This window comes from Trichomycterus rosablanca, chromosome 16, assembly GCF_030014385.1.
Source record: "Trichomycterus rosablanca isolate fTriRos1 chromosome 16, fTriRos1.hap1, whole genome shotgun sequence".
Taxonomy (NCBI): Eukaryota; Metazoa; Chordata; class Actinopteri; order Siluriformes; family Trichomycteridae; genus Trichomycterus; species Trichomycterus rosablanca.
In genome coordinates, this window is record NC_086003.1 from 6682574 (window position 1) to 6698542 (window position 15969).

General features: G+C 39.1%; 2 protein-coding genes across 3 annotated transcripts in view; one reads left to right on the forward strand and one right to left on the reverse strand.

The window, feature by feature from the left end:
* lrrc8aa (leucine rich repeat containing 8 VRAC subunit Aa) overlaps window positions 1–10789 on the reverse strand; it is a 36763-nt gene extending 25974 nt beyond the window's left edge. Inside the window, exon 1 of one of the 2 annotated variants that reach the window (XM_063011447.1) lies at window positions 10724–10789. The gene's annotated coding sequence lies outside the window, so the exon portion shown is untranslated. Of the gene's footprint in view, window positions 1–7946; window positions 8010–10723 lie in introns of those variants that run through there. The other variant, XM_063011446.1, reaches the window with a different exon arrangement.
* On the forward strand, window positions 10024–13096 carry dnlz (DNL-type zinc finger). The gene is made up of 3 exons (XM_063011448.1): window positions 10024–10401; window positions 11923–12062; window positions 12805–13096. Exons 1-3 carry the CDS (start codon window positions 10138–10140, stop codon window positions 12956–12958), a joined length of 558 nt encoding a protein of 185 aa, XP_062867518.1. The 5' UTR covers window positions 10024–10137; the 3' UTR covers window positions 12959–13096.
* The last annotated feature ends 2873 nt before the right edge of the window (window positions 13097–15969 follow it).

The following is a 15969-nucleotide window of genomic DNA, read 5'->3' on the forward strand; positions in this document are numbered from 1 at the left end:
CAAATAAAACCACGTCATTCTGATAACAATATGTGTAATATGAAGCTAAAGTAGCAGACATGAAAAGCAGAGAGAGATTCTAAGCTTTATAATAGTAGCTGAGGTGTTTTAAACCAGCGAGTCATCCGGTGGCGCAGCAATCTATTACGCTGGCTTATCACTGCTGAGACCTGGGTTTGAATCTCAGTGGTGCTGGCTAACCATCCAGACTGGCCATCTACACAGACATAATTGGCTATGTCTGTAGGGGATGAGGTTTGATGCACTGCGATGGACTGCCGGTCCGTCCAGGGTATTCCTGCCTTGTGCCCAGTGTTTCCCTGGTTAAACTGGACCACCACAATTCTGACTAGTGAAGCTCCTTTTAGTTCAGTAAGCACATCAAGTAAATTTGCATCAGACCAGTTCAGACCAGTTTTACACTAAAAATATTATACGATGCAGTTCTGTTATTTGGCGTACATGTGAGTTGCACAAACAGCTGAATCAGCATGTAACAGTTTCACATCCCTGGTAAGAATGGTGTGTGTGAGTGTGTGTGTGTGCTTTCTAGGGTGAGCACATGTTACACAAAAGCAGCGTAGCATTTACGGCATTCAGCAGATGTTTTATCTGACACGACTTACAACTGCGACCAAACACAATTACAGCAATCGAGGAATAAGAACCCAGCAGTGGCAACTTGGTGGTGGGGCTTGAACCAGTGACCTTCAGAATACTAGTCCAGTACACTGACCACTGAGCTACCACAGCTCTCACAGTCACAATATGCTCCTGAGTGTTGAGCTGATGCCTTTGAATATGCCAGTTATTTATTCAGGTCTGATGTTCGATGTGTCTAAAGGGTGTGTATGTGTGTATGTAAAACACATTTGTGACCGAACGTCTGACGTCCTTTATTTAATCCTGAAGGCAGGGCGGAGACATTAGCCTGTATCCAATCAGAAGTCAGGGACCTTGTGAGGTTACTCAGAGGAGCCTGGATATTCGTGAGACAGAGCCCGAGAAATGAGCATTAGAGACTGAAGAAAAGACTTCCCTAGTTGTGTGTGTGTGTGTGTGTGTGTGTTGTATAGGAAGTACTTGTTACACTCCCCCGCTACAGCCTGTACTCGCTAGCACATTCCGAAACGTGGGTACGGATTTAGTGGCCGTAGGTTGATTAATAATGTATACATTCCTATAATCACACGGATCAAGCCTGCTCCAACACGCCTCACTAGAAGACATAATATGTGAAACTGAACACATCATGATCATGAGCCTTTCATTTGTTTACTTTACAATCTACGCCACACTCATCCATTCCTCTTTTCCTGTTTAGCTTATTTGTGGTTTTGTATGGAAGACAAGCGCTTAGCCAGGGAAACTAGGCAATAAATAAAACCTCGCTTTACAGCTGGTGAGTAAAAAAGACACACTTGTTATCTAAAGGCTAAAAGAAAAGCAGTCATCTAAAACAGTGCTCAGTACGGGCACAGTCAGTCAGTAAAAAAAATAAAAACATCTTTCTGGACCTCGCTTTGTGCACACAAGATGCACTTTTCCAAATCTTCAAGCATTACATCATAAAACAACCCAACATCTATTCAGCCAAAGCTGCAGCCGATGCCGACAAGCTAGCCAACCTGCTAGAAGCAGAATACCGGGTCTTGCGCACCAACTTTAAGAAGCTAAAAACAAAATCTTTGCATTTGAGACTACAGCAGCAACTAACGATTATCCTGTTCTTGATCGCAGCAGGTCAGGTTTTCCTTAAAAACACTGGGGGCAAAGAAGAATAACCCTGAAAAAGGCACCAATCCATCACAGAGCTTTAGCTACCCCTTGTCAGACCATGACCATCGTGTTCTAGTTGGCTGATAGCACAGAGGTGGTGGGCTTATGTTACAGACCTCTGCACCACCCGAGTGCCTCACAAGCAAGGTGCTTAATCATTTTTAATTTAATTAAAGACATAAAAACAACATTGAACTTTCAGATTATTTCCAATTTATGTTGACCCCATTTTTCTACCAATATGTCCAGAATGTTTGTTTTATTTATTCAGCCCACTGGTTTGATATTTACTTCTTGGTGGGGACGCAAATTTTGCCACTTGTTGGCCGGGCGTCTACACTCACGCAACGGGTGGCTATGTGGGGGGGGGGTCGAAGGCCTGCGAAGGATTGCCGCCCTGTCACAGGTACTCCTGCTTTGCACTCAGTGTTTCCAGATGAAAACGAACATGCTGCAACCCTGACCATGATAAAGCAGCTGATAAAAATGACTTGTCTGTGTTCGGTGATTCTAATTGGTGAGAAAAAGTATAAAATGTTTGAAATGTATAAAAATAACAATCAATAAATCCCACACTAAACATTGTCAATACTTTTTTACCTCCCAACTGAAAGTCTGCACTTAATTCAATCAGTGAGGTCCAACGTTGATGCATAATGAATGAAGGAAAGCCACTAATTAAACATGTCAGCTATTAACACGGCATAAAAAGGTATAAAGAAACTGCTGCTCATAACACATTCACCACAAGACTCTGACACAAACAATCTGAACCAAAGCAAGATCAGCTGTACTGTTTGTTCCATGAAGTGAAGCAGTTTAGGTACTGAACTGTTAATCAGAGGGATACTGGTTCAAGCCCAACCTAAAAGACATTTTTAATTAGTTAATCATCAATACCCTGAACTGAAGGCTAAGAAATTTGAATTCGTCCTTCGCTGTTGCAGTGTCGAGAGGCATGATGGCTTAGTGGGTAGCACTGCCGCCTCACAGCTAAAAGGTCCAGGGTTTGATTCCCAGGTGGAGCTGGCCAGGTCCTTTTTGTATGGAGTTGGCAATATTCTCCCCATTGTCTGCATTGGTTTCCTTTCTAGGTTACTAAAGGATACTAAAGACTTGATGTGTGTGCGTTTGACCTGTTATGAACTGGCGACCTGTCTAGGGTGTTTCCTGCCTTTCATCCAATGAATTTTTATTATGGAGATGCCATAGCGTTCCATTCCTAGTTCTTTTAATGGTTAGGATCAGCCAGTCATCTCTGAGAATCCAGATCTCTTAAAACAGCTGGAGTCAAGAACAAGGACCTTTTATTTCTAGAACACTTCTAGATCAGATCGAAGCATGCGGTTTTCCATTAGATTCTCAACTACAGAGAGCTGACATTAGGCTCTTCTTACAATTCAAGGTCCTAAGCGGCGTAGCGTTAAAACGGTCCTAAATCAATGAGCAAGTGTGTAAAGTGATACCCTTTCCCATCTAGCACAGCATCATGATGCTGTCAGAAAATCACCAGTGAAACACTTATGTCTGCTAGATTATACGGTAACATAAGCCTAATATAAAGATTACACATGTGACAACTGCATTTGCTTAACTTATATAGTACAGCACTTTAAAATGGCATTTCTTGGCTTCTTGGGGCCACTAAGGGGCTACCAGGGGCCCTTTGGGCAAAGAGAAGAAACAGCAAGGTGTCTGAGTTTGCCATTTCTTCACAAATAGCTCCAGTATCTGGACAGTTCATATGCCCAAAAGTATGTGGACACCTTGCTCTACCATACCAGGATCTCTTTGGACATCACATTCTAAAACCATAGGCATTAATATGGAATGTGTCCCTTCCTTTGCGACTATTACAGACCCCACTCCTCCTTTCCACACAATTTTACAGCATGTCTGTAGGAATTTGGGGCCGTTTTAATGTAAAGAGAATTGGTAAGGACGAGCACTGAAGCCTGATGTAACAGGCCTGGCTCGTCACATCTCAGTTTATCCCAATACTGTTGAGGTCTGGGATCTTAAAGCCCAGAGGTAACTATGGTTTCAAGTGTCTCTGATAACAGTAATGTGTTTTATGTTACAGTACATCATATAACCCATAACCACTGGTTGAAGTAAATGTTTTATTGTACATCTGACTGCCCACAACCCTACACGACTTTCCCTACAACAGCAATCTAGCTTTTCCGCCGGGTACAGCGCATTATACAGTCATAACAACAACATCAACCATTAAACGTGCAAAGTTCAGCCTAGACTGCACAGGATGAACGTGCTAATGTGAATGCATTCCGAATCGCACTACGATCACTAACTGTGACTGTGCATTAAAAATGCATTACCAGTGCACAGACTCGGTGCAGTGATCAGTCCTGCTCTGATACATCTTATTCAAGCCCTTAGCTAATCGTTCAACCCGATCGGTACTGAAGTCAGTGGTGATGAATCGTGAGTCAATAAACAAGTGAACATGACTTCACAGGAATTACAAAATCAAACAGTATCTATTTCCGAGGACTAAAAATGGCTGAATTCTGTTAGTTGATTAGAATCGTTACTTAAGAACTGGAGCCTCAGATAGAAAAATGACCCATAAATATTGATCTGAAGTACTTTGGAGGCAATGTAAAGGGCTTGAAAAACTTCACAGGATAAAGCTGACAGGATATCTCTGCAATTAAGTCAAGGGAGCGAGAGAAGTGTATAAACTTTTAAACTACACCCTAAACGTTTTCCAATTTCCTCATATTAAAAAACACTGTCATGCTTTTATTGTCAAGACAAACAGCCAAAACAGCATGTTACCACCATCAGCATCAAAGACACAACTTGGTGTAAAGAGCATTTAACCTGGACCCTTAAGCAATAGCAAACATATTCTAAAGAGCATATTTTCTTTTTTAATTCAATCCTTTTTCTTCAAATAAAATAATTTCCAATTCCTAATTCCTCTGTCGCTTGAATCAACCTCACGCTGGTCAAGGAGGGCCACAGACTAGCACCCGTCCCCCATGACATGTACAAAGTCGCCAGCTGCTTTTTTACATCAGCCAGATGAGAACTCACCGAGTATAAGTACAGTCAGTCTCTGCCCTTATGTGTTTCCTTACTACTTGTGCAGACACCTTAACCAGACAGCAACAGTTACTAGTGCAAAAGAAATCAGAACCGGCAACCTGAAAGCTCACTGTTATGACAGGCAAAAACATAAGGTTTCCTCCCACAAGTCCAAAGACATGCAGTCAGGACAAATAAAGCTACTAAAATTGTACTAAGTGCGAGTGTGCGCCTGCCCAGTGATGGACTGGCGACCTGTACGGGTGTTTCCAGCCTTTCGCCCAATAAATCAGGACCCACCGTGACCCTGGCTAGGATGAAACAGTGGTAAAACAGACAATGAATGAATGTTTGGGTAGTAATTCAGTACAAATATTGGGGTTCTTGTATGGCTGTATAAATACTAAAATATGATACCTGTTACGATGGTAATACTGCATTTATACTGCATACATTATTCATAAGTGACTTGATAAACACCTGGATGATGTCAAGTGCCTTTCTTGCCTCTACAAACACCCAATTTAAACAAAAATCTTCATGCTGCCCATTTCTGCTGCATTTAACACGTGTACTAAGTGGCATTGACGTGCACATTTTGGGAAGTCATCCTAATGTTTTGGCTTACCGATGTATACATATTCATGTGCACAGGACAATTCTAAAGGGTTGCAGAGCCACTTACATTTACAGCATTTAGCAGATGCTTTTATCCAGAGTGACTTAAAATTGTGACCATATAGTTCAAGTAACTGAGGGTTAAGGGTTTTCCTCAAGGGTTCCACAGTGGCAACCTAGCAGTGGTGGGGTTTGAACTAGCTACCTTCTAAATACTAGTACTAGTACTCAAACTCTCAAAAGTGGCTGCCTGGTAGCCAGAATTCAAAACATCATCCTTCTGATTCACACACACACACAAACTGCTCTGTCAACCTCTGGTCCAAGTACAACATCCGTTAGCCATTAGCATTTGTCATCTAATACAGTTGAAGTGATCAGTCAGTGGCAGATTCCTACATAAATCCATAATTAGTGCAGAAGAACACGCTAGCCTTTAGTATTCTTTCACCACCTGGGCAGGTGCCTGTGGGATGACCTGAAAAACAGATTGTCAAGCAGGCCTTCCTGTTTAACAGAAAAGCGCACACATTCCCACACACACAGTCCAAAATCTTATGGAAAGCCTTCACAAAAGAGTCCGTCAGATTGCTTTAAGACAGTTAAAGCGATCGGGCACTTCTTTTCACCAGCCAGCGGCAGATTTCTAGGTAGATCCATAGTGGAGAGTAACACACTAGCCTTTAGTACTCTTTCACCACCTAGACAGCTGATTGTCTAGCAGGCCTTTCTATTTAACAGAAACGCGCACACATTCCCACAGACACAAAACCTTACAGAAAGCCTTCACAAGAGTCTATTTAGTTTCATTTGATATTTACACCCATGATTTAAAAATGGGATGTCCAACACGGTCATGGTTAAGACAGTTGAAGTGATAAGACACTTCTTTTTACCAGCCAGTGGCAGATTCCTACATAAAGCCATCATTTGTGCAGAGGAACACGCTAGCCTTTAGTATTCTTTCACCACTTAGGCAGGTGCCTGTAGGATGACCTAAAAAGCTGATTGTCTAGCAGGCCTTCCTGTTTAACATAAAGAGCACACATTGCCACACACACAGCCCAAAATCTTATGAAAAGCCTTCACAAAAGAGTCAGTCAAATTGCTTTAAGACAGTTGAAGTGATCAGACACTTCTTTTTACCAGCCAGTGGCAGATTCCTACATAAATCCATAATTTGAGCCAACCAGGTGGCGCAGCCGGATATTCCGCTTGCACACCAGCACCAAGTTTCTGAACTCCTCGGTTGTGGGAATGTGTGCTTTTTATGTTAAACAGAAAGGCCTGCTAGACAATCAGCTTTTCAGGTCATCCCGCTGCTGAGAGATACCAGATTGCATCCAAGGAGAGCACGTCGCTGTACACGCCTCTTTCGACACAGATACGGTGGCCAATTAGTATCTGCTGCAGGCACTGTCGAGGCTCGGTTCGAAACTCGGTGTTGCCACCGGTCGGCTGGGCACCATCTGGTTGGCATAATTGGCAGTGCCTGCAGCAGATACTAATTGGCCACCGTATCTGCAGGGTGGGGGCCGGACTACGTGTGGGTGGGTGGGAGGGACTTCATACGCTGTGTAAGGACCCTGATTGCCGGTGCAGAATGCATGGGCAAGAAGAGAAGGGCTGTACACATGTCGAACAGCGACGTGCTCTCCTCGGATGCAATCTGGTATCTCTCAGCAGCGGGATGACCTGAAAAGCTGATTGTCTAGCAGGCCTTTCTGTTTAATATAAAACAGCACACATTCCCACAACCATGATTTAGGAATGGGATGTCCAACAAAGTCATGGTTAAGACATTAACAGCATTTAGCTAATGCCCTGATCCAAAGCGACTTATAGTACTGTGACAGCATACAGTCTAAGCAACTGAGGGCTAAGGGCCTTACTCAAGGGCCCAACAGTGGCAACCTGGCAGTGGTCGGGCTTGAACCAGCTGCTTTCTGATTACTAGTCCAGTACCTTAACCACTAGGTACAGTCATGGTTAGACGTCTACATCAAGATGAGTCCATAATACCAACCCAAAGTAACACAGTGTATTAAATGGCACATGAACGCGCATTATTCTCCATATGTATCACTTGTAGTGCACGTAGGAGTAAATATTGCTGAATTCTTCAGGCCCTTTAACCCGGTGTGGTGGATGTAGATGAAGGGAAAATTCCTTCACATGTCCCGGAGCTCTACACAGCATTCTCAACCCGTGAGTCCATCTTTCCTGGTGAATTACTGTATAACGAACGGACTAGTGAATTATAACGCTTTATAAAATATAAAGAAGGGAAGATGGAGACTATGCTAAGCTAACTGAGGGACAATTTGGGATTCGACGGTTGTCATTATACTGGCGCGCGCGCGCGCGCTCTCACCCTTTAATTACACGTTTGTTTGTTTCGTTTGTTTTTAATTTTCACCAACCAACCAAACTTTAAGAAGCCATTAAGCACCTAAAACACGAATAAAAGAGTAAACAGTTGTTGTACTTACAGGTTTTGTTTGTGTGAGCTCTGTGTAACGGACACATCTCCCGGCGCGAGCGGCAGCAGCTCCTCACTGCGAGTTTCCCTAACAACGCAGCTCCGAGCTGATTAAACCCCGCCCAGGAAGTGCGTCACACATGCCCTTATATAAGTAAGAGTCTCACGCTATGCTAACCGCTCAGTAATTGCTTAGCTGAGAGTCATGATAGTCATGTAAACAAACTAAAGATTCATTGATTCATTAGTTCTCTTTTATTTTATTTATTACGAGATAAAAGTGGCCACACATACATTAGTGTATAAAATACATGACATATTAAATACGTCTGATAATAATAGTATTAATAAAAACAGTGTTTAAACTGGGCATTAATTTATGTTTAGTCCTTGTATATTTTGGGGTACATTTCACATCACCAAAAAAGTACAAAAACAATGTTCCCTCTCAATAGAACAATCAGTGGTTCAAGTTCATATATTCCTTTAGTGTAACATATCCACTAGTTGCAAAGCTTAAACATTATTTTTTTATTTTTATATTAAAGGTACAGTAGATGTAGACTACTAGATAACTTAGTTGACAGGTAACATAGTTGACAATTTCCCTATTTTGACCCATAACTTCAGTGGTAGACCTTGCCTGGCTGACCACATGCCATTTCTTGAACAGAATAATGTCTAATTTGAACATACATTTGAATTAAAATTATTTAAAAAAAAATTGTAACCCTAACAATGTATGTAACATAGTTGATGGTCAATTAATATACTCATTGACGATGTTCTATTATAGATAAAATATTTTAAAAAATAAGAGGACATTCACCACCGTGAATACATGTTGTTGCCCTTAATGATTTTATTCATTATTTTGAAACCAAGGCACCCTCAACTTAAAAAACGGACACAGCAAAAACGGTTCATTTAGGAACATCATGACAAATTTCAAGCTAAATGAAGCATAGGATGCACATAATGTTTTTGTGATATTAGAACATGTTTTCCATTAATAGGTAAAATATGACATTTTTAAAGAAAATAGTTAAAATAAATATAATTATTATCACTGGACATGGAATGTAGATGTGGAATGGAATGTATCATTGGACATGGAATGTGGAATATTTCTTAAACCCTTCTCACAAGATTAAAAGCAGATAATTAATTTCATGTACTTTTAGTGCTATATATTATTTTAATGGTTTAAATTTTATTTAAGGGTGATTCTTTAATTGCGGGCTCTTTTTACCATCTTAACTTTTGAAAAATAAAATTAGTAATAAAGACTTAATGATGGCTTTAAATACATATAAATAATGTGTAAATTTCTTTTTTTTTTTTGTAAAGTACTACCGTACTGATGGAAATGGTAATGACACTGAATAAATATACTCTATGATCAGGAGGAATACATGATTGAATTACTCACATTTCCAGACATTAAAATGTCAGTCTTCTCTCATGGCTGGCATGTGCTTCCTTGCGAGTCTGTGTTTCCATGGTTACAACATAAACAAGTGTTACCTTCAAATGATTCCCTACAGAAACCATACACTGTTGCGGTAATGACGATAGTGCTGGGGACAGTAATATATTGCTCAAAAATATGCATAGGTTGTACAAATATGAAAAAAAAATTACATTTTGTTTCTTTTTAAGTTATTATAAAACTCATATTGTGATTTTTATAATGAATTGATCACTTTTTAGCATTTTATTAGAGCAGAGAAGTTTTAAAGTCTGGGTTGGGGACAAGACCAAAGTAGCAAAAATTTTTAGTTTAAATCATCATAAAAAAATGGAAATCATAATTATTTTGGTATGTAATTTTTTTCAGTGATGCAATAAATGATCTTATTAATACCTAAAATATTTGTTTTGTGATAAAGTATTTTTAACACAAATTTATAACCTAGGGACGTAAAAGTTCCCCCAATTGAAGAATCACCCTTAAGGCTGATTTAAAATTCGCACTTTTGTTATGAAGGTCGTTTGAGGTGAACCCAGGCGGGGGGCGTGGTTACAGTCAGTTCGATGGGCGTGGCTTATGACATCACTAGCATGCGTCTGCTTTGATCACCACATGACAGCTGTATGAGACCGATCATCAACATTCATTCAACTCATCAGTGTCTTATTATTTTGATCTTTTATTTTTAAATAGCTGGAGGAGTTGAAGATATCGTGTATCGTTAAGGATGAGCAGTCGGGTTTGTTTGGCGTTGTTTAGATCGGGAGTAAACAGGCGTGTATGTGGATGTGTGGTATCTCAGGGCAGACTGGTACACACAGGTTGGCAGAGACAGATCCTTCAGCCCTCACACACATCACTGATCATACACACCAACTTTCATCCAGATCAGCTGAGATTTCAACGCACTTTTAGCTCTTCTACAGATTTAACGAGTGATGCAGTCGGGAAGATTGAATCGAAGCATTATCACCTGGTGTATACCTGTAAGGTAAGACTTTTGAGACATCAAACCTTTACATACACTAACAAAGCACATGCATGTCATGGTATTTGTGACTGATTGAAGCATGTACCAATTTGTCTGAAAAAAAAACAACCTACTATAATAGCTGGTTACTTTTCTGTGCCCATATAAATAGGGTTAGTTTGACCTAACACAAAGTACATGGAACACTCTCCTGCCAAGGTCAGGAAGAAAACTGACTAAAGGCTATTTGTATATACAAAAGCTACCAAAAGCAGATCTACCATGAATGAAAAGCTGCTGAAACACAAGTCAACTGTCCACTGTCAAGCAAGTTGTACATTACCATGGGCTTGGACGTTTCTAGGCACTAAGAAAGCCTCTACTGCTGTTTTTTCGTCTATGTGATCAGCAATTTCAGCCTCTTTTTTTGCATGGCAGAGTGGGTGCGGTTGAGTTGTATCTTGTTCTATGTCCACAGAGAAGTCACCTGCAAAAGTCAACGTTAATCTTATTATCAATCATAACTTATGGCATGAATATTCAAACAGGGGAATTTGTTCCATACATACAGCCATACCAAAAACTGTGAACACCTATGGTTAAATTTCATGTCTTGCCACCTTTTTATGTTGCCACGTTCTCCACTGAAAGCTTTAACAGATATAATATGATTTTCGCATGTCCTCTTTTTATCCAATATGTCAAATCCAGCAAATAAACAGTAATTAGGTGGAAAATGTCCAGCAATGTGTGAATTAAAGTCCTTCTGATGAGTGGGTTTGGCTATTTCAGTAGTAATGCAGTCACACTAGAGAATATTTGGCAGTAAAATGGGTAGTGAAGAGCTCAACCACATTTCCAACAAGTATCCAGCTTCTCCAGTAGAAACCTCTGAAAGAAACAACAGCTCAGCCACCAAAAAGCAGACCACATCACCTCACAGAACAGGACTGTCTGTTCCCAGTTGCAAGATTTACTGTCAAACTCCAAAAGCAGCATCAGCATAATAAAGTGTTTATGAATTAGTTTTCCATGGTTATGAAGCTGCACTCATGTCCAATATCACAATGTGTAATGCCAAGATAACTGATTTGGCAAATAACAGAAGGATGTTGTCTGAAGAAGAATGCCATGCTTATTTTTATGTTTGGGGGAGCTGAACACACCTTTAAACTAAATCATATCCCAAACTTTTAAGATGAATTGGAACAAGACCTTATCACCCAATGTCAGTGCTCAATTTCACTTATGCTTCTGTGGCTGAATGGAAATGAACCTCTGCAGAGAAGTTTGAGGCTGTTAAAGCAGAAAAAGTGGACTAACTTAATACAGTTCCAACATACTTTTGTTTTGGTGCATATAACCATAAAGGAATTTGTACTTAAACATCATGTGTCTTTTTTTCCCTAATTTTTAATAACCATAAACAAAGATATGTTACATAGAATATTAGAGGCTGTTACAGCTAAAAAAGTAGGCCATGTGTCCGTATAATTTTGGCCATTTAGTTGTAATATATTTATAAATTAATTCTTCTTCTAGGTTTGCTCCACACGCTCAATGAAGAAGATCTCAAAAGTGGCGTATCACAATGGTGTTGTAATCGTAACGTGTCCAGGCTGCCAGAACCATCACATCATCGCTGATAACCTGGGCTGGTTCTCCGACCTTGAAGGAAAGAGGTGTGTGTGTGTTTCCGATTTATCAGCAACACCATTCCAACACTAGGAGGGACCACTATATACACTATATACTTTAAAATCAACCTTAATTCTTCCTGACATGGATTCCATTAGGTCCTGAAAACATTATGTAGATAATTTGGTTCATGTTGACATGATTGAATAATGTAAATAGTGCAGATTTGTCAGCTGCACATTTATGTTGTGAATCTCCTGTGCTTCCAAAGGAGCTTTATCGGATTCAGAGATGGCTTGTGCTTTGTGACATGGCACATTCATTCTAAAAGTAGTTATAAAAGAATGCACATAAGGAGCCATAATACTCAGATAGTAGTATTTAACCGCTGCATTGATCAGTATAATAGGACCCAATGTGTGCCAAAAAACCATTTGCAACACCATTACCTCACTACCACCATTCTGAACTGGCAGACCATGGATTCATGCTGAAATGTGTGAATTAAAGTCCTTCTGATGAGTGGGTTTGGCTATTTCAGTAGTAATGCAGTCACACTAGAGAATATTTGGCAGTAAAATGGGTAGTGAAGAGCTCAACCACCTTTCCTACAAATCCCAAGCTTCTCCAGTAGAAACCTCTGGAAGAAACAACAGCTCAGCCACCAAAAAGCAGTATGTTTATGCCAAATTCTGACACACCTGCATGTTTTTTTTTTTGCAAAACAAGAACAGCATTGTGTGAACAATGTGTAACTGACCTGTGTGTGGTGTTTTATGGCTGTAGGAACATCGAGGAGATCCTCGCGGCTAAAGGTGAAGCGGTGAGACGAATGGAGGGTGATGCTGCCATAGAGATTGTTGCTGAGGAGACGATAAAAGAAGGATTGCAGAAAAGTGAAGAACAAAAAGCACTGACAGATGGTTCTGACAAATCCTGACCTTTCTAAAAATACTTTAGTGGTTTTATGGACATATTTATTGTTTGAATGAGGACCTAATTGTACATTGTCTGAGAATTTGTATAAATCCAGGGTCTGGTTCTGTTTGTAAAGACTGTAAATGAATAAATAAATGGTAGTAGGTACTATTTACATTGAGTGGATTCTTTTGAAAAAATGGGTTGTCCAACATACTTATGGTCAAGTGTCTACATGTAAAATAGGGTGTAAAGGTTATAATATTCAGTGCCTGGCTCATTTTAGATTAAAATGTTATATTACATTCAACTTTTTGTAGCATAAATTCATGGGCCCTGTTACTAATACTTATACAGTTGATTGTAATACTAATGTAATAACATGACTTCTCATAAAAGTCTCATAAAGTCTTATAAAGTAAGTGACATTAGATTTGATTGATTAAATTTAGTCTATGTCTGAATGTATTCAAATTATGACTCGATACAATGCAAGCAATCGAAGGTTAAGGGCTTTTCTAAGCAGCTCAATGTCACACCCAATAAACATCATTTGTTGGAATGTTCATTACAAGGCACAAATACCTACAGACACTTTCTAAAATCTTGTGGAGTGGCAGTTATATCCACAAGAGGAGATCTCAATATTTACTAAGCTTAACCCTGAGATAACCCATGCAGTCAACACAACATGCTAACCGACAATGCTAACAGAGATGACCAGAAGTGAGGACAGAATATAAGAAGTCGTGTTACTGTGTAGCACCCATTCTACCTGCTTTACTACCCATTTTAGTGTCATAAATTGTAATATTTGATATTAATAACATCTTAATTACGTTTTAAATGAAGACGTTTGAGAACTATTGGTATAGTCTCCCATTTAATGCTATAATAGCGCTATCTAGCGGTCAATAGTAAATAACAGGTACATGATTCCATGCTAACGACCAGCTTTTATCAGTAAATACACTATAGCAAAATATGTGGTCAAACCTTCTGATTATGAAGTTCAAGTGTTTCAGCTACACTCATACTTCACCTAACAGGTGTAAAAGCAGTTATATAAAATAAATAAATGCCCTGACCTTCACTCAACTGAACACCTTTGGGGTGAATTATAACATTCACATTTTCAGCATTTAGCAGACGCCTTTATCCAAAGCGACTTACATTACAGTTACAGTATACAGTCTGAGCAATTGAGGGTTAAGGGCCTTGCTCAAAAGCCCAACAGTGACAACCTGGCAGTGGTGGGGCTTGAACCAGCAACCCTTTGGTCACTGGCCTAGTACCTTAACCACTAGGCTACAGCTGGCCCTAACAGCTGTACCCTACATCAATTGCAAGCCAGGCCTTCTCGAACACCGGTGACTGACCTTAAAAATGCTCTTTTTTTAAATAGTCACAAATTCCCACACACATACTTCAAAATGTTGTGAAAAACCTTCTAAAGAAAGTGTAGTAAGTGCTTTAAGTTAAAAAATGTGTTGTCCAACATACTTACGATCAAGTGTCTACATGTAAAATAGGGTGTAAAGGTTATAATACCTGGCTCATTTTAGATTAAAGTGTTATTTTACTTTTAATAGCTTTTGTAGCAAATGTCATGGCAGATATCAGCCCTGTTACTAATATTTATACATTTGATTGTAATACTAATGTAATAACATGATTTCTCATAAAAAGTCTTATAAAGTAGGCGGCATTAGATTTACATTTACATTTTCGGCATTTAGCAGACGCTTTTATCCAAAGCGACTTACAGTACTGTGACAGTGTACAGTCTAAGCAATTAAGGGTTAAGGGCCTTGCTCAAGGGCCCAACATCAGCAACCTGTTAGTGATGAGGCTTGAACCAGCAACCTTTTGATTACTAGTCCAGTACCTTAACCACTAGGCTACAACTATTTAATCTGATTGATTAAATTTAGTTTATCATTATGTCAATTGTTTTAAAATGTATGTTTAATGCTAGTACTAGGACGTTTTTAAAACATTACTGAAATAGGATAACAGGGCTGACTAAGTTTTGACAGAGTTATTATTATTATTATTATTAGACTACTAATTTTATAGTAAAATGTGAATATATACATCATTGGTCAAAACTATATAGACATCTCTTGTATTAATGAGTTTAGGTGTCTCAGTCAGACCCATTGCTAAAAGGTGTAGAAAAAAAAAAGATATACAATTAACCAAATGCTTTCAATTTGTGACATCAGTTTGGGGAAGGCTCTTTTCTGTTCCCTTGTGCACAAATTGAGCTCCATAAAAACATGGTTTGACAAGTTTGGTGTGGAAGAACTCTGAGCCCTGGCCTCAGCTCTATTGAACAGATTTGGGATAAATTGGAATGACTATTGCAAGACAGGTCAACACCAGTGACAAATGCTCTTTTGATTGATTGGGCACAAATTTACTCAGACACAGACCGTGCAGGCTGTTAGATTCACAAAGTGTGGAGGGGTATATTTACATTAATGCACATGGTTTTGCAGTGGGATTTTTAACAAACTCATGGTCATATTTTCACATCATTTTGGCCATATAGTGTAAATAAGATAGTAAATTCTATATTCCGTATAATTGTCTGTAAAGTCTGTAAATTGCTTATTTTAGAATATTATTAAGATATTGGGAATAATAATTAATGGATGAATTACACGATCAGACTGGCTGCCTATTTTTTCCTATTATTTTTTGAAGCAGGTCTGTGTCTTGTCAACAAAATGTACTCATGCATTCTGATAGGAAACAGCTTAAAAAGTTGTATTCTACTGGGTCATCCTGTCCAATATTAACCTTGTTAGTTAACAGAGTCTGGCCTGTTTCACAATCTCATCATCTGATGAAATCTGGCACACACAGCCTGGATGTTGTGAAGGGTCATATGTTATTTTATTACTTTATTTTATGAATAATTGTGTTGTATTGTTGCACTATAATGTTAATTGTCTATTCTGTAAATATATATTATAATATTATTATATTATAATAGAATTTCATTGTATTTAGTACACTGTACTT